This window comes from Giraffa tippelskirchi, chromosome 12, assembly GCF_054371585.1.
Source record: "Giraffa tippelskirchi isolate mGirTip1 chromosome 12, T2T-mGirTip1v1.2.pri, whole genome shotgun sequence".
Classification (NCBI taxonomy): domain Eukaryota; kingdom Metazoa; phylum Chordata; class Mammalia; order Artiodactyla; family Giraffidae; genus Giraffa; species Giraffa tippelskirchi.
In genome coordinates, this window is record NC_137286.1 from 91,839,772 (window position 1) to 91,861,621 (window position 21,850).

General features: G+C 46.6%; 1 protein-coding gene across 1 annotated transcript; it reads right to left on the minus strand.

Moving 5' to 3' along the window:
• Positions 1-571: 571 nt before the first annotated feature.
• On the minus strand, positions 572-18,126 carry C12H13orf42 (chromosome 12 C13orf42 homolog). Its single transcript, XM_081549006.1, has 4 exons — positions 17,722-18,126; positions 4,409-4,556; positions 1,702-1,933; positions 572-746 (listed from the first exon to the last, which is right to left on the minus strand). Exons 1-4 carry the CDS (start codon positions 18,124-18,126, stop codon positions 572-574), a joined length of 960 nt encoding a protein of 319 aa, XP_081405132.1.
• Between the last annotated feature and the right edge of the window lie 3,724 nt (positions 18,127-21,850).

A 21,850-nucleotide genomic window follows, 5' to 3' on the forward strand; every position in this document is an offset into this window, starting at 1 on the left:
TCACACACCGCGTCCCACATCCTGCTGCCAGGACACTGGCCTCATCTTCAGCCTAATCCAGCAGAAATTTCCAGAACACTGTGAAAAGAGGGTGAAAAAAACAAAAAAAGCAGCTTCCCAAACGGCATTCTGCAGAGAAGAAGCAAGCTCAGTAGGTGACCAGAGGGTTTCTGAGCCCGGTGGACAGAAGAGTCGCCTCTCTTTGAAAACTTGGGCCCAGAGATGAGTGGGTGGGTGCGTTTCTTGGTTTCCAGTACCAAGCGGGATGCTCCCCTGTACCAGGGGAGGCCAGGAGTGAGCCTGGACCTTCCGTTCCTTCTGCTCCTAAAGACCAGTCGGGCGGTAACCACCGGCCCACCTGGCCACGCAGAGAAAGCAGAGCCCTGCAAGTGCCCCAGGGCAGGCCCTCCGGGAGGCCGCACGGCCGTCTTTGGCACTGACCGGGCACCGGCAGGCCGCGTGTTCAAGGACCTGATTTGACCCATCTTTAACTCTATCACACACCTGCTGCTTCGCTGAAAGCAAACCTTCCGGGGGACCCAGCCTGAGCCAGGCTGCCTAGCTGAGGCTGTCAGGGCACCGTCTGCTCCCAGAGTCGCTCCCGAAGCAGCCACTGCCCTCGGGGGTTCTCCGTCTCATAGCGGTCCTCCCCCGGGGACGCCGGGGGCTCTGGTGCAAAGAGCTCTGAGTCCCAGTCCGTATCTTCTCCCAAGAAGCTGAAGAGGATCTGTCTGGAGCTCCCGAGGCTGGAAGGGAGGAATGAGGCAGAGGATCTAGGTTTGGCTTGGCCGGTTGCAGAGGGAAAGGATGCTCTGATTTACCCTCCTGATGGAGCCTGTCGGATGCTCCCCTTGTGCTGGAACTCGTAGAGGACAGAGCTGTGTCATCATAGGGCTGTGGGGGGACCCGACCTTGGAGGGAAAGGATGGGAGATGAGGGCTGAGTCCTGGTTTCATATGTCCAGTACATGTCCTTTATTATGGAGGAGGGAAAAGGCCATTTAGAAAACCCCTGAACCCATCAGAGTTGCAGGGCTCTTGTAGAAACAAAGGAAGACAGGTGGGTGAGCCGAGACAGGCGCTTCTATTGTGAGAAGTGAGCTCCCTGCAGAGTGGCCTGCGGTGGCCGAGCAAGTGTGCACGTATTTCTCTGAAGGAGTGAGTCCCAGGGATTTGGGAGTTAGAGATGGAAACTTGTCTTGGGAGAGGAGCATCTGCAGGGAAAGAGGCCGAGAGATGAGGACAAGAGAGCCAGCACAGACCCGGCCAGGAAGAAGCCCTTCATCCCAGGCTGGTGATGCCTTTCTATGGCAGGACCATCTAATTGGTTCAGGGTTGGTTCCCTCATGGTGCTATGCCTGCTTCAACCCCAAACTGTCATTAAAAATCTGTAGCACACAGAGTATCAGTGACATCTGGGGAAAACAGCAAAACAGGATGGACAAAGCATGAGGGCTAAGTGGCTAGAAAGGGAGGCAGATCCAGAGCTAAAGGCACAGTTAAGTTTGGGGACAGAGGTGAACCAAGCTAGAATATAAGTGTAAGCTATTACAAAAATTTTTAACTAAGACCTCCCTCCCCTTAAATAAACAGGGACTAATTTTTCCATACTGGATGGGGTTCAGGGCACCTAAGAAGCACCCCTCAAGAGTCTGGTGGACATGAGAGCATCTTGGTTACAGTCTGTGGCCCAAGCACTTACTCTTTTTTGCAGGCTTTGGGCTTAAATTTCAAAGTGCTGAAGGCCCCTTCCACAGCCTTGGGCAAGTAAATGGGGTGCCTCTCGAGTCTCCTCTGCATGCCGATGGTCCGGTGCTCCGTGCTCCTCCGGAATTGGCCGGCTGTCGTGTGCCCCGTGACGTCCTCGGAGCGCCGTCGGGGCACCCTGAGGATCCAGTTGGAGTGCAGACTATGCTCCCGGGAGCTGGTGGCCACTGGAAGAGAGAAGCAGGACCCCCAGGAAAGGAGGACTCACCATGGTGGGGAGAGGGGAGCAGAAAGTCACAGAGGGGGCGACTGGGGCTGAGAACTCACAATAAATACACATGTAAAATAGTAAATTCTTAGGAAGGCCCCGCTTGTGCTAGTGTGCTCACACTTAGGCGCTCAGTCACATCCAATCCTCTGTGACCCCATGGACTGCAGCCTGCCAGGCTCCTCTGTCCACGGAATTCTTCAGGCAAGAATACTGGAGTGGGTTGCCATTTCCTTCTCCAAGAGATCTTCCCCACCCAGGGATTGACCCTGGCTCTCCTGCATTGCAGCGGATTCTATACCGTCTGAGCCACCAGGAAGGCCCAGAGAGCCGAGCAAAGGGAACGATTCAACTCTGCAATTACGGGGCAAGGAGAAAATGCTCGAGCGTGTGTCCATTAAAGATAAGCACATAGACCTATGTTTTCTGACTTGGAAAGATGCCCTCAATGTATTGTACATTAAGTGAAAAGAGTGGATGAAAAAAATAAGCATGAGATCTTATTTTTGTTTAAAAAGAACAATAAAGTGAGTCTATGTTTAAACTTTTTTGAAAGAACATACACCAAAACGTTAACAGTGATTATTATCTCCGGGTGGTAGAATTACAGGGAAAATGCTTTACTTTCTTCTTTATACTTTGGTATGTTGTTTGACTCACTTGCTTCACAATGAACACGTGTTATTCTTGTTATCAGAGAAAAACACATGAAGCCATTTCCATTAAAAAATTTTAACTCTGAAGATAACACTTGTGTCCTCTATGGATGTGTGTGCTCAATCGCTTTAGTCACGTCCAATTCTTTGTAACCCCATGGACTGTAGCCCACCAGGCTCCTCTGTCCGTGGGATTTCCTAGGCAAGACTACTGGAGGGGGTTGCCATGCCCTCTTCTAGGATATCTTCCTGACCCAGGGATAGAACCTGCATCTCCCGCAAGTCTTCTGCATTGCAGGCGGATTCGATACCCCTGAGCCACCAGGGAAGCCCTGAGGGCCAATCAAAGTTTAAAGAAACTGACAGGTGAATACTGGATATGGGCTCAACTCATGAACGTGGTGGAGTTATCCGCTCTCCATCAGGAGGCAGCCCGTGATACACCTTGGCGAGGAGACGAGGATCACCTTCAACCCCACCCCACCTTCTCCAACAATCCAAGCTGGGCTTGAGCAAGCACCCTGGCCCTCTCTCGCCCTCCACACTCTTGCAGAGTGGTGGCCGGTGGGGGCCACAGAGGGAGCACCTGGGGGGTGGGGTAGGGTGCAGAGTGGTGACAAAGTGGTGAAGGATCAGAGTCAGGTCTAGCAAACAGTGCTGTTCAAGGCCAACCTACATAATCAAATACATAGGTTAAATATAAAATATATAGGTTAAATATAATTTATCTATTCCCTTTTCCCTTGTGGCTCAGCTGGTAAAGAATTGGCCCGCAATGCGGGAGACCTGGGTTTGATCCCTGGGTTGGGAAGATCCCCTGGAGAAGGGAAATGCTACCCACTCCAGTATTCTGGCCTGGAGAATTCCATGGACTGTATAGTCCATGGGGTTGCAAAGACATGCAACTGAGCAACTTTCACTTTCATTCTCTTTTCTTCTTCTTTTTTCAATTCTGGTAACAGATACATAACATAAAATGTACCTTCTGAGGCATCTTGTATTGTATATTCAGTCACGTTGAGTATATTCACATCATTGTGTGACAGGTCTCCACAACTTTTTCATCTTGCAAAACTGATACTCTGTTCCCATTTAACAACTCTCCACCTCATCCCTTGCTTGAACTGTTGCCCTATTGCTTTCCCTCATAGAGGCTTAAAAATTCCACCCCACTTCAGCTATGAAAAATGGACCACAGAGAAGGACTCAGTGGTGTTCAACTCTTTGTGACCCCATGGACTAGACGTGCACGCATGCTCAATCATGTCCGACTCTTTGCAACCCCAAGGACTGTAGCCTGCCAGGCTCCTCTGTCCGTGAAAGAGCCAGAATACTGGAGTGGGTAGCAGTTCCCTTCTCCACGCGATCTTCCCCACCTAGTGATGGAACCCAGGTCTCCTGCATTGCGGGTGATTCTTTACCAGCTGAGCCACCAGGGAAGCCCAAGATTACTGGAGTGGGTAGCCTATCCTTTCTTCAGTGGATTTTCCTGACTAGGAATCAAACCACGGGCTACTGCACTGCAGGCAGATTCTTTACCAGCTAGCTACCAGGGAAGCCCCACAGAGAAGGAGTTTTTGTCCAAACAGGGCCCCGAGGGTTGAAGGGAGTACCCCGGAGTGGGGGCGGCAGGGACAGCCGAAGCCAAGGCCCCAAGGCACAGAGCGAGCTCAGGGCCAGGCTCTGGCTTGCAGATGAGAGTTGCCCCTTTATCAGGGGAAGTCCAGTCCACAGACCCCATGCCACCCCCACCTCCCGCCCCGGGGGATGGCACTCACCATCGAAGTCCACATCTTCATTCTGCAGGTCCACCTCCGCAGCCCGCGGCCGCTTCTCCGTATCCAGCTCTGCGATGATGGAGTCAAAGAAGGCGATGGCCTCCGCCACGTCCGTGCTGAACTGGGAGTACTTCTTGGGGGTGGCTTTCTGCTAGGGGTGAAGGGCAGGGGGAAGGGGCAGAGCTGCGTGAGCCAGCCCAGCTCGGAGCGCCCTCCACAAAGGATGCTGAAAAGGACCAAATGTTGCTAAAACTAAATGTTTAAGTGACGTTGTGGGTTTGCACGTAAATTTGAAGAAGTGCCCCAGAAAGGAAGGTAGATACTCCAGATCCACAGTTGCTATAGGTCAGTGGATTTTCCGTTATCTCAAGGTAGTGGGGGCATGAAAGGGTGAGCCGATTTGCCTGTCTTGGTCAGGGACTGTTATCCGCCATTAGGCAAAATAATCTGTCTTTTTTTGGCCTGTCTCCTGCAGATAAGCCCAATTGGGAGATTGTCCAGCTCCCCGGGGCAGGTGATGAGATGCTCACAGCAGGAAAGAGGGGATGAGATATGTTGAAAATAAAACACTCCAGAAGAGGCATCAGTAGGTAAAGTGACCAAATTCGGGTTCAATCGTGGAATACCCTGAAGACAAATTGGTATGATTGTTTGAAAAGTGAAAGCAATGATATGAATACAATATAAAGTGTTTAAGAAATCTGCTGAAAGCCAGACCAGGTTCCGGGTTCTGTCCTGATCCATTCTCCTTCAGGATATCCTCCTCCCCCTCCTCTTCATCACCATCATCGTCTTCACAACAGCCCCCAGTCAGTCACCAGTGACTGGCATCATGGAAGTCCAAGCACTGTGGTGGACTTCGGGGGAGAACTCAGAACAGAAGGTACAGAATCAACATGTGAACTAATAAAAAAAACTCCCCAAAGAATGGAGGAAGTGAGAGAACTCAGGGAGGAAAAGGAGAGACAATATGTGTTAACCTGGGCTCTTTGGACCAAGTATAGTGTTCTTTTATTTTTTGTGTGCATTGTGAAAGTAGTGAAAGTCCATCAGTCGTGTCTGACTCTTTGTGACCCCATGGACTTGTCCATGGAATTCTCCAGGCCAGAATACTGGAGCGGGTAGCCTTTCCCTTCTCCAGGGGATCTTCCCAACCCAGGGATCAAACCCAGGTCTCCTGCATTTCAGGAGGATTCTTTACTAGCTGAGCCACAAGGGAAGCCGAAGAATACTGGAGTAGGTAGCCTATCCCTTCTCTGGGGAATCTTCTTGACCCAGGAATTGAACTGGGGTCTCCTGCGTTGCAGGCGGATTCTCTACCAACTGAGCTATCAGGGAAGCCCTTTTGAAAGTGGGATGGTATTAAAAATGAAAGTGATTTAATCACAGATTTTCATGTTAGGAAACTAAAGGATGACATCTTTATACACGCATAAGATTTTGGTGAAATATATACATTTTTTGCGGAAAAGGCAATGGCAACCCACTCCAGTACTCTTGCCTGGAAAATCCCATGGATGGGGGAGACTGGTGGGCTGCAGTCCATGGGGTTGCGAAGAGTCGGATGTGACTGAAGCGACTAAGCAGCAGCAGCATACATTTTTTGAGCAAACTCTGGAAGATAGTGGAGGACAGGGGAGCCTGGCGTGTTGCAGTCCATGGGGTCACAAAGAGTCAGACATGACTGGGTGACTGAACAACAACAAAAATGCATTTTACACCACTAGGGGACTTTTTTTTTTTTTTGGCTGTGCCACAGCTTGCAGAATCTTCATTCCCTGGCCAAGGATCTAACCCATGTCCCCTGCAGTGGAATCACAGAGTCCCAACCACCGGACCAGCAGCGAATTCCCAAGAAGCATCTTTAAATAGTGGGTTTTTTTTTCCTTTTATATTTGTGAGAAGCATTCTTGGAGAAAATTTCTGAAGTACCTCAAAATATACTGAACCGTTTCTGTTAAAAGTGGAAAACTGTTCATATGTAGTTTTCCTGGCCAGTTCAAAGAGGAAATGAAAGTTGTGGGGGGTGGTATTAAAACTCAGTGACAAAGAGAACAAGAGAGAGGTCATCAGTGTGAGAGATACCAAGAGTTCCTGGCAAATGGAAAGCAGTCGAAGAGGAGGAATTGCTATAATAGAGCAGAGGAACTTACCTTCCAGAGAGCCATGGGGGTGGGCGTGGGGCGGGGCGCGGGGCGGAGTTGGAAACACTTGAGAAGGGGCACAGTTTGACCCTCAAAACCAGGAATGTTCCAAACTTGGCAGCCCCAGGTACCCCAAGGACTGGGAGGGAAAACTAAGGGGCTGGTTGACAGTCTGCATGGATTCAGCGGGCCAGGCCACCCTCCCACAGTCAGATGACCGGAAGACTCCTCTCTGGAGGCAGCTCCCTGTGTTTCCCCTTGCTAGTCCCTCTGCCTTGAACGCCTTATCTGACCAGCTCCTATCAGACCATCAAGACGTGGCTGAGACAGCTCTTTCTCCCTCAGATGATGCTAAGCGCCTGCATTTTTGAGCATGCAGAGGCTTGCACCCTAGCTATGCCTGCACAGAATGACAATTGCTCCCTTTTTTTCCTTATTTCCAGTCACTTTTCCCCGAGCTCCCAAAGCCCCAGGCCACCCTGCTTCTTTATCCCATAAATACCTGAGTCCCTTGCTTTCCTGGAGGAAGATCTGAATTTGTCCCCCATCTCCTCGCTCGGCTGCCTTGTGGATAAACCTTCCCTTTGCTGCAAACCCTGACATCTCAGTGTTCGGGTTTGAATTAGGTAGATGAGCCTGGCTTGGTGACACCAAGGCTAACCTGCAAGTCTAGGCTCCCTGGGCCTTTTCAAGTCTTTTTTCAACTCAGGCTGATTCTAACTTTTCCAGCCTTTCCTGCAGCTTCCCTGGGCCTTTCTTGCCTCTGTTAAGACATTCTCTTGGTCTGCAAGTGAGACCACTAGCACAAGATCTTCATCAACTGAAGCTCAGGGTTCAGAGTTCAGGCTAAGATCACAGAAAATCTGCTTTACAAAGCAGTGGGTGGACAAAATGGGACTTCAGTCACCCACACCGTTGGGTGAGAGCCAAAATAGTTCTCCCTCTCTGAACTCAATACTCTTAAATAAAACTGGATTGCCTTCCTTCCCATTTTGACTTTTCCTGGCCCAGAATTTTTCAGCTACTTCTTTGGAAAGACTGCTGCACGCCTGCTTTCTGGGGCACCTGCTCAAGCCTGACTGCCACGGGGCCCGTGTTCCTTCAGCCCCACAGCCCCAGGGCATCGAGCTTTCTCTGAGAGCATCTGTATTATGTTGCCAACTCCACTCAAGTTTGCCTTTCACATTTAACCTTCAGTGGCCTTAAGGTCATCATTTTCCAAGCCTCCCTGTCCAACTCCTTCACAACAAGCCTGGGTTTCAGATTACTTTCCCCAGATGAAACCCTTGCACTTTTCCAAACCAAACTCCACTGTATTTCTCCTTGTAACACTTGAGCCCCCCAAGGCAGTGTATTTTTCTGCATTTCACATCTGCTCCCATCCTGCCTGGTCTCACCTGCCCTTTGGGCCCTTCAGCTTCTCCAATCTGTTTACTTTCTTCTGGTTTCTGTCAGTATTTGTCTCCAAGAGGTTTGGATGCTCCAAAACGAACATGTAGGTGTAAGCAGCAACATTTTGTCAGAGGTTAGGGTAGGTTGGGTAGATTCCAAACCTACCCAAAGCCACGAGGACCACCATGAAACATCAAGCTGCCTCCTCCCTTCTCATACTTGGGGCCCACCCCCCTCACTTCCCCAGGGGTCACCTTACATGGCACCTCCTCTCTGACGCTTTCACCCTGCAGCAGAGAGACATGGACACCTCTTTTCTATGTTTATGTGGACAGCAACATTGTATGAAACCCTCATAGTCGCACACCAGGCCCATGATTCTTTTTGTTTTTGAACCTTTCATTTTGTTTTGGGGTATGGCTGATTAACAATGCTATGATCGTTTCAGGTGAACAGCAAGGGACTCAGTCATACACATACATGTATCCATTCTCCCTCAAACCCTCTCCCATCCAGGCTGCCACATAACATTGAGCAGAGTTCCATGGGCTATACAATAGGTATAGGTCCTTGTTCGTTATCCATTTTAAATATAGCATATAAATATATATGGTGTGTACCTGACCTTCCCAAACTCCCTATCACTTCCCTCATCCTTCCCCCTAGCAACCACAAGTTTGTTGTCCAAGTCTGTGAGTCTCTCTGTTTCATAAGTAAGTTCATTTGTATCATTTCCTTTTAGATACCACATATAAGGAATGTCACATGATAGACTCGTGATTCTCAACCATGTCTATGAAATAGCTTTGGCAAATGACACTCACAGATAGATTGTCTTTGGATAGATGCTCATTGCCTTCCCTAGTGGCTCAGTTGGTAAAGAATCTGCTTGCAATGCAGGAGACCTGGGTTTGAACCCTAGGTTGGGAAAATTCCCTGGAGAAGGAAATGGCAACCAACTCCGGTACTCTTGCCTGGAGAATTCCATGGACAGAGGAGCCTGGCAGGCTACAGTCCATGGAATTGCAAAGAGTCAAACACAACTGTGCAACTAACTCTCTCTCTCTCATTGCCAACCACTACCTACATGACACAGGCTGTAGGATACACCCAGCTTCCAACATTCTTGTTGTTATTCTACCCATTTCTGTTTCAACACATCAGTGTGGTTCAGGCCAGAGGCTGAGATTATGGTGCTTCAGATTATGGGCTGTATCAGTGCAGATGGGCTGTCTTTCCATCTACGAATGTTGGGCACCTATTTCAGTGCCTGACACAGAGTAATTTGTTGAATGAATAAATGTACGCTGTATATATGCTATCATCTAATGTTTATATTCTCCAACAGTTTTTATGATGCTAGCTTATACCTTTGGATTTAACTTGACAAAGAGAACTCTGTACCTCTTAGTTTCACAGAATGTTAATAATACAACCTTGAGCTAATAACATCTGGAAATCAAAATGTCAATGCATTGCGATGAAATTTCCAGGATCAGGTGTGCAACTGGTCTGGCTGGACAGGAGAGACCATTTTCCCTTGGCTCATTCAGCTGGGTGAAATGAAATGCAAACCAGTTGAAATTTATCCATAAGCAATGTAATGTTCTCAAAAGAAGCCCTTCAGGATAAGCTTTAAAAGCTCAAATATATCCTCTTTGCTTCTGCCATCCTTGGAATGGCTATTTATGATCAAGTCCAATGTTATACTTACCCCTTTTATATCACAACACCTAGGGAAATGTGCACCCATCATTGAAGAGGGGTTCATGATAAAAAGAATGGGAGCTTAAGAAACAAGAACTGTAAATGGCACAAATGAACCTATCTACAAACCACAAACAGACTCACAGACATAAAGAACAGACTTATGGTTCCAAGGTGGAGGGAGGTGGGAAGGACTGGGAGTTTGGGGTTAGCAGACAGAAGCTATTAGATACAGGACGGATAAACAGCAAGGTCCTATTGTATAGCACAGGGAACTACGTTCAATATCCTGTGATAAACCATAATGGAAGAGAATATTAAAAAGAATGTATACATATATATAACTGAGTCACTTTGCTGTACAGCAGAGATTGGCACAACATTGTAAATCAACTATACTTCAGTAATAATAGTGATGTAGACAATAGAGCTGAGAAAATCAGACCAAAGAGATGCAAAAGAGGGGCAGGGTTTGTCACAAACTCAAGTAACTAAACCTGGGAATTACCTCTGATAGCTAAGTGCTACAATCATTTTGGAAGCATAGCTGTACCTCTTCTGTGTTTGGTATTAGAGGTTGCAGACTCACAGTCTGACAAGCTGTCTTTTTTTCTACAGCATTATCATCTTAAAGCCAGTATTTCCTTTGCTAGTACCTGGTACCTCCTCCACTCCTCCCCTTAAAGGTCACCTAAATGATCCTTTCACTTTAGCAAAACAGTAACTGAATGTTTTTTGCTCACACTTATGAAACTCTTCGAAGCCCAACTAATAGAACTGGATTAATAGCCTTGAAGCATAGTATAAAACTCTTCACACATGATAAGTGAAACATTACAATCCAATGAGAGAAGGGATAGATTTGTCAATAAATGGTGTTGAATCTTTGCTATCTGGGAAAAATTTCAAATAGGATTCTCACATCCCATTATGTGTAAAAATAAATTGCTGATAGATAAGAGGGTTGGGGTTTTTATGGAACTATTAAACAAAAAAGGAGGAAAATGGCAAATATGTAAATAACCTTGAGACATACAAGGGCTTTCTAAGCATGAAACAAAGAAGTATCAAAGACAAAAGCTGACATATTGAACTATATATAAAAATTGGTAGTATTTTTAATGATAAATAAAATTGCACTGTCAAGTAAAATTAAACTATATATAATTTTGAGAAAATATTTTTAACCATGTGGCAGACAATGTGTTCACATTCTTGATGTGAGTCTGTATAAATAAAAAAAAATTTGCTAGAGCCAAAAATGTATAAAGACATGAACAGGCAACCATTAATCAAGAGTACACAATGGTTTGATAAAACAAGAGGGCCATTCTTTGCTCAAGCAATAATTCAAAAAAAGTACATAAGATAATTCAGTTTATCTACTAAATTATCTAAATTAATAGACTTTAAAAATTAATGACACTACTTGGTGTTGATAAAATGCAATAAGAAGAGCTTTCTAATTCACTGTTGTTGAAAGCATAAATTATAAAATATTTCTGGAAAACAATATGTAGAAGAGCCTTTAAAAATGAATGACTTTTAACCTTTGACCTGTTAATCACACTAAGGAATAACTGTCCAAAAAATGCCTTTATAGACAATGTAAGATGAATTCATTCATAACATTTAACAACTGTTTAAAGGGTTGTGAATTAAATTTTTGCCATTAAAACTTCAGTTTTCAAAAACAAGTTAATTCTAGAAAAGAACCCAAAATATAAATTATTAAAAAGTATACGGTATGAGCCAAATTTAGTAAATTTATACATATACACACATAAAAGTTGTGAAATTCATCAACTAAAAATACTTAATGGCAGTTAAATTTCAATTTTACATAAGCTATAAATTTTTGCTATTAATATATACCAAATATTATATGGACGTGTGTCAGTCGCTCAGTGGTGTCCAACTCTTTGTGACCCCATGGACTGTACAGCCCGCCAGGCTCTTCTGTCCATGGGATTTTCCAGGCAAGGATACCGGAGTGGGTTGCCATTTCCTTCTCCAGGGGATCTTCCCAACCCAGGGATCAAATCCGGGTATCCTGCATTGCAGGATATGGACATAATTATATTTTAAAAAATCCATCATTTATCTGAAATCCAAATTTAAATAGGCATCTTCTATTTTATCTGGCAACACTACTATACATATCTACAACTATTCAAGAAATAAATGATTGAAAGAAAATATATTTAAACATTTTAGAGTGATTATTCTGGATGATATGATTCTAAGTTATTTCAATTTTCTTCAAGTTTTTTGTGTTTTATAAATTTCATTTAATGAGTACATATAACTTAGAAAAAGTGTTTACCAAAAAAAGTGTCCTTTGTATGGTAAACTCTGACTCATTACACACGGGAAACTTTAATTATTAGGATATCAGTTCATCTGAATACACTCAAATATATTCTACTCTATTAAAAGCAAAAGATAATTTTCCACTCACTGAAAACCATAGACGTATTACTTTTTCAAGTTTCCCATAAACCTTTCACTTTTCTTCTTAAATTACAACTGGGGTTTCTTAGGTTATTTGTTTATTGAGTTACTGTATGCCTGGAGCTTCACTAGAAGCTGGAGATAAAAAGATAAATAAGACATGGTGACTCCATTCAAGGAGCTCATGGCCAGAAGCAGACGCAGCAAATGACCAGACAATTACAGTGATGCATGCTGAGTCCTAGGTGCTGGGAGCTAAGTGCTGAGTTAAGGGCCAGACCCAGGGAAGGGAGAGGTCCACTGTGTTAGACTGTGGACGTGAGAAATGGCTTCCTGGGGTAGTGCTTTCTCTGCTGTCTTAAAAGACAAGAAGTTAGCCGGGTGAGTGGGATGTAGTGGAGAGGAAAATGGGAGGAAGAATGTTGTTTCTAAGCTGAGCAAGCAGCAGGTGTCTGGAAGATAGATTGGGGTATAATTACCCATCTTGTGATCTGACTGAGAGGGGCTGCAGGAATTGGACACTCTGTTATCAGTCATTATTTTACCGTCTGCCATCTTCTGGGGAACTCGGCCAAGCATAATAGAAATTCTTTGCAGTTCATGTTGAATGTTTACTGCCCTTTAACTCTGCCAACCAGATACAGGCCCAGTACTAGAGACCTCCAGTAACTGATGCTCACAGAAAACCTGCAGTTTCATATCACCATGTTTGCAGAAATTCTCCCCAACAGAACTGAAAAATAATTCCCAATGGTATATGGAAATCCAGGACCTGCTTCGCCATCCCATATGCCATTTATAGATGGATGATTTAGAATCTTCTTAAGTGAATTGGATTCAGATCTTTCTACCGTAGAGGAGAAAAAAAATCTACTTGCTGTTGACATGGTCTTATTTCATGAACCAGGATTGAACGGCCAATGACAGAAAATTTATTCTGAAAGCTATCCATTATCAGAGCAAAACTACTTTAAATAAAAATCAATCACATTTGGCAGGCATTCTCCAGAATTCCACTGGTTCTGTTTAAACTATTCTCATAGCAGGTGAATTTCTTTAGTTGGGGGGTGGGGGGTGGAAAGGGGATTGGTGCTGGGAGAGGTGTACACTGAACAGCTGGTTCATTCATCCAGGCAGACATATCGGGAATCTAAGCTGCTTGGAGCTAGATGACACACAGAAATAAAGACATTTCTTCTGACTGGGGTAGGTGACCAGGAGGGCAGAGTTTCTTGAGTGCATTGCAGCCAACCCCAAACTGCCTCCCTGGTAGCCCAGACACTGTGGTTCACTCAGGTCCCCGTGGGTGGCTCAGTTCTCACAGAGGGATGTCGGCTGTTCACCTGTTCATCTGGCCCTAAAAATGTGGGGAGCAATCCTCAGTGAATTCCCCAAGTGCTGTCGAGCACTCCGGACAAAATCAGAGCATAATCTCAAACTTTCCCTCCTCATCTCCTATCAAAATCCAAGCTCCCTGGTGGTTCAGGGGCAAAGACTATGCACTCTAAATGCAGGGACCCAGGGTTTGCTCCCTGGTCGGGGAACTAGATCCCATGTACTGCAACTAAGAGTCCACAGACCACAACTAAAGATCCCACATGCTGCAATGAAGACCTGGTGCAGCCAAATAAATAAATAAAAATAAATATTTTAAAAAACCCAAGCTCATGGACTGTTAGAAAGGACGGAGGTTCTGACAACACGGATGAACCTTGAAAACACTATGCTAAGAGAAAGAAGCCAGTCACAGATGGACAAGTACTGTGTGATTCCATTTATATGAGGTTCCTAGAATAGGCAAATTCATAGAGACAGAAAGTAGAATACAGAAGGCGAGGGGAAAGGGAAAACGGGGAGTTACTGTTTAATGGGCCCAGACTTTCTGTCTGGGCTAATGAAAATTTTCTGGGAATGGAGAGTAGTGGGCTACACAGCATTGTGCTTAATGCCAGTCAATTGCACACTTAAAAATGGTTCAAATGGTAACTTTTAATTGTTTTGGTAAATTTTAATTATTTCAAGAATTTTAAAGAGAGTTATATTTTAAGAAATAAAAGATAGGTGTCAAACATTTTATAAAAACATTCTCCTAATTCCTACATGAAGTATTTTTAGAGCCTCCATGACCTCTTAAAGGAATGCATTTTCTAGTTGCTACTAATTTACTTTGAAAAGCATTCTAAAAATATGTTAATTAGGGCTTACTGTCTTTGGGCTGAATTATCATGGGTCTATATAAATGATCATTTGGAAAAGCTTACAGAAAGCTCTGGGGTAAAGAGCTCTGATTTCTGTCTGGCAGTTAACCATTTGATATTACACAGGGTTACACATTTTTCTTTAAAAGAAATGTATATCATATCAAAGAAAAGCACTTAATTTCATAATTCATTGACTGTGATAGACCTCATTACCCATAATCTGAGGACACTGAAAAGCAGTCATTTAAGGTGCTATGAAATGCCATGTTGAAAATGGTAAATACTGGGTTATGGTTATTTTACCACCCCCTCAGAAAAAAAAAAAAAAAAAAAAGCCAAGCTTGAGAGAAAGTGATGTGTTATGAGGAGGAGTGAAAAGAGAGAAGGGAAGTAACCCAGAGACCTCTGGCAGCTTGCAGGCGTTGCCACGGGAACGAGATGAGGGGAGAAACACGCTGAGGCCGGTCTTGTCCCAGACCAGACCCCAAAGCAGGCTGAAGCAGAGCAATTCGCTTTCCAAAGTGCTGGGATGAGGGGGAAAATAGCAGGAAACACAGCGGGACAGCTGTTAACCCCTCACGGGCTTCTTCCTCTCAGAGGGGGCACCACAACCTGACAGAGATTTTGGAAGGGCGTGTGGCCCCCCCACCCCAACCCCCATGCCTCTGGCATCTGAATCCCCCGCTGGGTCCAAAAGGACCTGCAGGAGTTACACAGCCAGGTCCCTTCCCTAGTTCCTCACTAGGATACACGCCTTGTGCGACTTGGTGGTCACCAGCCAGGGCTCTGAGAAATCGCCTCCAGAAATCTGCATCCTGGGCCACTGCCTGCTTTTCCCACAAGAATGATCACCCAGGAGAATAAGAACTTTGGCTCCTTTAGCAGCATCTTGAAGAGTTCCTGGCACAGAGTATGTGCTCAATAAATATGGGTTGTTAAGTGAAGGAAGGAAAGAAGGAATGATACACTTATTGATGAATTGTTACTAAAATATCAGTGAGGGGGTTCCAAATGACGTCTCCCACAGTTCTCGGTATCAGATCCTCTATGAGAAAGTTTAGAATTTAAAGCTGGGAAAAATCTGGATTCCTCTAAACAATAGGTATGGTTCTTCCTCTTAGACAGTCAGAATTTTGAAATAAGTCCTGCCCTTTTTACGTTGTAGCTCCCGGGAAGTGCAAAGCCAAACCCAGCGGTAGGATTTGTGTGTTTTCTTGAGCGGTCTCGGTTTTCTGTGGATGCTTTTTCTCTCCCAGCTTTCCAGTGTCTGTTGCCACCTTATGCCGCTGGTGTGTGAATCTGCTCAGACCCTCTGTAGAATGATTAGGAAGTAAGGACGTATTTCTGCTGAAATGATTTGAAGACATGGTACCTATTCATTATGAAGATCCTTTTACAGCTGTTCTCACACTCTGTCCCCAGCTTTCTCCCTAGCACACAAGTTGACAGAACAGACTCAATATTTCAAGGCTACAGAGACCACAGGGCTTCTGAGGTGGTGCTAGTGAACCCACCGGCCACTGCAAGAGACCCAGGAGACGTGGCTTTGGTCCCTGGATCACGAAGATCCCCTGGAGGAGGGCATGGCAACCCACTCCAGTATTCTTGGGAGAATCCCATGGACAGAGGAACTGAGCAGGCTACAGTCCAGGGGGTTGCAAACAGTCAGACATGACTGAAGCAGCTTAGTACACACGCAGGCATAAAATGCCTGGAGGGAGTCTAACCGGAGCTGAGAATCCCAGGAGAGTCAGGCTGGAGAGGAGTCCAGAAGCTGTGGTGACCCCCTCTGTCACTGGAGGTGACCACAAAGGAGGAGGTGGCCCTCAAGGAGGAGGTAGCCCCGAAGGAGGGGTGTCAGGCCCCCACATCTACAACTGGCTGGCTGCAAGATCAGTACCCATACCTGAGAATAGGATACTTCATATGGGCCCCAACACTGACCTACTTTGAGAGCTCAAATGGTTATTTAAACTGCTCCCGCATGGGTTAAAACGCAGACAGTTGAAACCAGTTGGGTGAGGCCAAGCCCTAGAGATCTGATAACAGACCCGTTGGTCAGTGTTAATGGGACTTGCAGGCCTGCAGGACACTCTGGGGAGGCAGCCAGGATGGGGTAGCAGGTGAGAGGGCAGAAAGGCCTGCTCTGAACACCTTAGAGCTCAGGAGAACGATTGATGGGGATTTGAAACAGCCTCAAACTTCAGACATTAAAAAGAAAATTTTTTTTAAGGAACAAAGGAACAAGTAACAATGAGATTTGGGTCTTAGCAAAATCTGGTCACTGAGCCTCAGCTTATTCTTCTGTGATCCCGAGGGACTTTCTCCCCCCTTCTCTTCTGGTGTTATTGGAATTATCTCCAAAAAACATAATGTGTACAAACACTGTGATAAGTACCAGTGAAAGTGTTAGTCACTCAGTCACGTCTGACTCTTGTGACCCCATGGACTGTTGTCTACTAAGCTCCTCTGTCCGTGGAGTTCTCCAGGTAAGAACACTGGAATGGGTAGCTATTCCCTTCTCCAGGGGATCTTCCTGACCCAGGGGCCGAACCCAGGTCTCCATTGCAGGCAGATTCTTTACCGTCTGAGCCACTAGGGAAGCCATAAAATGCAGGTCATTCCCTTCACTGATTTCCTGCTTGGTCTGCCTGGGCAGGAGGACTGCAGTGCCCAGCAAAGTTGTCGTTGAGTCTCCTGGAGTCACAGACTCTCTCTGAGGCTGTGACTGGGTCCCCTGAGTACCTGAGTACCCCACACAGACAAAGCAAATCCTCCCAAGGTTTGCTTTTCACCAGGACTTTCAGATGTGATTGTAATAATAAAAGCAGCAACAATAACTTGTTGAGAAGTGAGGTGCTGTCACACAAATGTCATAAAAGCCTTCTCTCACCCAGGAAGTGGGCAGTAAGTGACAGGCAAACTGTTGGCCTGAAGACCGAGCCCAAGCCCTCCTCATGGGCTGCTTTGGGGATGCCAGAAACTGACTCCCCCCTGTGGCCTCCACGCGAAAACAGCATGGGACCAGCCACCCTTCCCAGGCCGGGGAGATGGCCATGGAGACTCTCTGAGGTCTTGGAGCTGGTGCCCAGAACACGCAGATTAATTAAGCATGCTTGGATGAACCAGGGTTCCCACTCGCCTCTCGGAAAAATTCTCTTGTCCATAGTATTTCTTGGGGGCACTTCAAAGAAATTGAAAAAGTGTTAGTTGTTCAGCCATGTCCGACTGATCCCAAGGACTATAGCCCACCAGGCTCCTCTGTCCGTGGGATTCTCCAGGCAAGAATACTGGAGTGGGTTGCCATTTCCTCCTCCAGGGCATCATCCTGACCAGAGATCGAACCCGGGTCTCCTGCATTGCAGGCAATTTCTTTACCATCTGAGCCACCAGGAAAGCCCACAGTGGCACTTACCTTCATTTCTTTGGCGGCGGACTTCTTCACGCCCCTGGAGGATTTCGAGGAGGTGGAGGAGACGCCCGGGGCGCGGCTAGGCTTCGGGTCGTTGAGGCTGCTAAGGTATTTCTTGCGCAAGGCCAGCAGCTCCTGTAAGTACTGCAGGCAGTCCTGGGTGCGCGAGAGCATCCACGCGCGGTCCCCCTCCTGCTGCAGGTAGTACAGGCTGGTGTCCATGCTGCCGGCGCTCCGGTATTTCTTTAAGGACTCGCTGAACTTCTCGCCGTGGTCCCCGACCACGTACACGGAGCTGCTGCGGATCAGCCTGACGGCGGGGCTGGGGCAGTGGTAGTAAGGGCTCTCCGCCACTTCTGCCTTCCTGTGCGGGCCGGAGTGAAAGATGGAGTGGAGCTTTCTGAGCATGGTGCTGGGTTTCTCTCTGTGGGTGCCTTCCAGCTGCCTGCGCGGCACCTCTTGATCTAGCTGGGGGCGCGGGAGCCAACCTGCAGGACTTCCCCCATCTGCCTTCCCGGGGGCCTCTGAATCCCGGAATCCCAGCGAGTGTGGGCTCGGTCAGGCGGGCAACCCGGGCATCTCTCATGGGGGGAACTTTCACATCCAATAACCGAGATGCCATAAACCACCTGAAGAGGTGAGGGAGCGTGCCCTGAGCTTTAAAAAGCAAGCTCCCTGGCTGGCTTGAAGCACCCCGGGGGGCAAATACCTTCCTCGCTGTTCCATCAAAGGTCCCAGCTGGATGGGGAACGTGTGACACTGCGTTTCCCTGCTCAGCTATTTTCTCTCCTTTTCCTTTTGCATTTCTGGATGTGGTCTCACTCGGTTTGACTGGATCTTGCTGTGGGTTTTTATGTTTCCACCTCTGTTGAGCTGGCCCTGGTCCTGAATTCCCCGTCGCCAAAACGCCTGAAATCCTTTGCAAAGACAGCACTAAGCCAAAAATAGCATGTTGCTGGAGGTAAAATCCAGTCCCCCCGAGATGCGCCAGAGGGGACACAGCCAGGACCTTTGGCAGGAGGCTCTCGGATCCCCGATAAGCAGAACTCTGAGTAGCATCCCAGAGACCTGGAGGTGCCTCACCCTGCGGTAACGAGACCTCACTGCTGTTACCGGATAGCAGTCTATTGTGGAGAAAGGAGGATTCGTATATCTTACCACAACTTTCTGCACAAAAGCCTCAGAGAGCTGAAGGTGGCCACATGTATGGGGCAAATCCCTTTCTTTAGCTTGAACACATTTTCATTTAAATAAGACTCACTACGTATGTATGCTCATAAGTGTCTGACTCTGCGACCCCCTGGACTGTAGCCCAACAAGATCTTCTGTCCATAGAATTTTCCAGGCAAGAATACTAGAGTGGGTTGTCATTTCCTACTCCAGGGGATCTTCTCAACCCAGGGATTGAACCACGTCTCTTGGGTCTCCTGAACTGGCAGGCAGATTCTTTACCACCAGTGCCAACAATCTCAGGGAGATTCCCTCTAGAATTTTTCCCAGCCAGATGCTACATATCATTATTGCATTCATTTTTCTACACAGTCTATTTCTCTCCCAAACTTCAGAGAATTGAAGCCTGAAAATCTCTAGCACAGGCATTTTCTTAAGCTGAGATGGGAGTCAGAGGAAACTATGAGCCCCTAGAAATTGTAATAAATGTTATGGGATGTACGCTTTAGCATGGTTTAGTTTGCTGGGGGGGGGGTTTCTTTTTGAGAAAGAAAATTTTCATGGCTTTATCAGATGTTCGAAGAGATCTGTGATACAAAAATTTTTTAATGTTGATATCATGCTCTAGAAAAATAACCATGACTTTTAAAATGTAACCAGAAAAGGACATTATAAATGTATTCTTGAGTGCATCCTCCACCTGTGACATTCTGCCAGGCACGGTGGTGAGATGGTCTTGAATATGTGGGCACATCTATGCTTTACATCTGTGGAGTGCGCTGGGGCTGATGAAACAGTTCCCCAGATATTAATTTATGGAATCCTTGTGGCTTCCTCAAGAAAGAAGCATCCTTTCCACCACCACTATTATGGGTCCTCAATTCACAAGTGAGAAGGTGAGCCTGGAGGGGTTAGGAGACTTAGTGAAGGTCTGATCAGGTGAGTGAGAAACTAGTCCTTAAACCCAGTGCCCCAACTTCAAACCCAGAGTGCTGGTTCCGCTGCTCTTTGGTTCTAGGAGCCCTAAAGGCATGCACTCCAAGGTCTCCTGGGTGTGTGTGTTGGGGATCTCTACCCATCCCACATCTCTGGCTTTACACAGACACAGTATCCAAGTAGCCAGGATGGACAGGAGTTGATAGAATTCCTTCTCTGAGAAATCCAGGGTCTATGGCCCCACTGGCTTTCACAGTAGCTTGTTCCAGTGTGCTTTATGATGATACTTACTCCACATGGATTGAGACAAAGTTTAAATAGATAAGCAATTAAGTCTAGGGACTTCCCTGGTGGTCCAGTGGTTAAGACTCTGTGCTTCCCCACTGCAGGGGCACAGGTTCGATCCCTGGTCAAAGATCAATCCCAAATGCTGCTCAGCAAGGCCAAAACAATTTTAAAAAAATGAAGTCTAATCTCTATCATACTCAGAATGTCATAAGAACCTAACCTCTATCTTCATGTATATTCTCCCACACTCTAACCCTGCCTCCCGGCTGGACTCTTCCTGAAGTGCAAACTTGGGGGTAAAATGGAGAGACTATTATAAGCGACATCACTTGCCAAGCACTTCATGAATACCACAGGGCAGATGGAAGAAGCAGCATGACCCAGCCAGCTGACTGTCCCACCTCCTTCCCACACCTTCTCACTAGAGCTCCATTGAGGGGGTCGAGGAGGGGAATGCTCTCTCCCTGCAAAAGCACTTGTCATCTGCTCAAGAAAATTCATCCCAAGAGGTAACTGCTTTTACACCATATTAGATTTTCTCATGGCCTCACTAGCAGGAATGGATGGCCTTGTAAAGAGTGTTTTGAGGAAACAACAGATGCCCATCAGATCTGAAACTAGGCATCACAGACTTGATTCTTCCCTTGCATGGAGAACACTGGGCAAGCACCTAGGTGGGGAATGGGGAAGGGCCTGTGTCCACACCCCCAGCCCAGCCCCTCCACACTGGACCCACTGTGGACTGGGAAAGAGCCCGCTGTTCTTGGAAACCAAACCTGCTCTCTATGTAGCTAGCAAGAGCCTTGGGGCTTGACCAGGACCCCAGAGACTCAGCATAAGGCAACTTGTTATAAGAAATGTTGCTTTATTCCAGAATTCCTCAAACCCAAAGGGCAGTATCCCAGCACAGGGCAGAGCAGTCCAGAAGGACCTGCTCTGTAGCGTTGCTGAGAGATGGCAGCTGTGGGCAGGAAGGGTGTAGGAGGATGATCGAGCTTTTCTCTGCTCCCAGGGGAGCCTCATTTGTGCTGCTGGAGCCCTGGGGGATGCTCATGGCCTGGTGGGCATGGCAGGGAGGTAGGGAAGAATGTGAGCATGGGCCTCGCTCAGATGTGATCTGACTCCCAGATCTGCCACCGACCAGCTTGGAAACATTACTTAAACTCTGAGCTTCAGTGTTCTCATCTTCATGACACAGGTAAGTAGACATTACCAATGTCATGGAGTTTTTGGTCCATGATTAAATGAGGTAAAACAGAAGACCACTTAACAGGGTATATTTGCTCAATCAAAAGTACCAATTAATAATACTTGTATAATAATAATACTTGTATAATAAAAGTATGATTACTACTACTTCTATTTTGTAGCACCCAGGTGCCAAACTATTGTTCTGGGGCAAATATTTTGCATTCAGGCCTCTCATCCTTCAATATTTGTAGATATCAAAGGCCCAGATGGACCACTCATAATAATGATGAGCTTAGAAATCGGCAGGTTAGCCTGCTTCCCTGAATGATGCTGAGCATCACTTCCTGAGAGGCTAGTTGTCCTGAGCAACCCGCCTGCACACAGCCAGGCATCCCATCCCCTTCAAGTGAGCACTTAATCCCTTCCCTCCCCGACAGGGGGCTCCTTGGCTACTGTCAAGGTAGGATCAGGGATGATCCCAGTGGGACTCGAATCTCAAAGTAGCTGCTGCTTCAGCCCCACCAGGCTGCAACTGCGATTTCTCTAA

What these genes read in the sequence shown, in the direction of transcription:
- C12H13orf42 (XM_081549006.1), bottom strand. Translation starts at nt 18,126, where the DNA reads ATGCTCAGAAAGCTCCACTCCATCTTTCACTCCGGCCCGCACAGGAAG. An exon ending in TGAAGATGTGGACTTCGATG is followed by an intron (nt 1,934 to 4,408) that starts GTGAGTGCCATC and finishes TCTCTCTTCCAG; the next exon opens with TGGCCACCAGCTCCCGGGAG. An exon ending in CCCAAAGCCTGCAAAAAAGA is followed by an intron (nt 747 to 1,701) that starts GTAAGTGCTTGG and finishes CCTCCCTTCCAG; the next exon opens with CCTCGGGAGCTCCAGACAGA.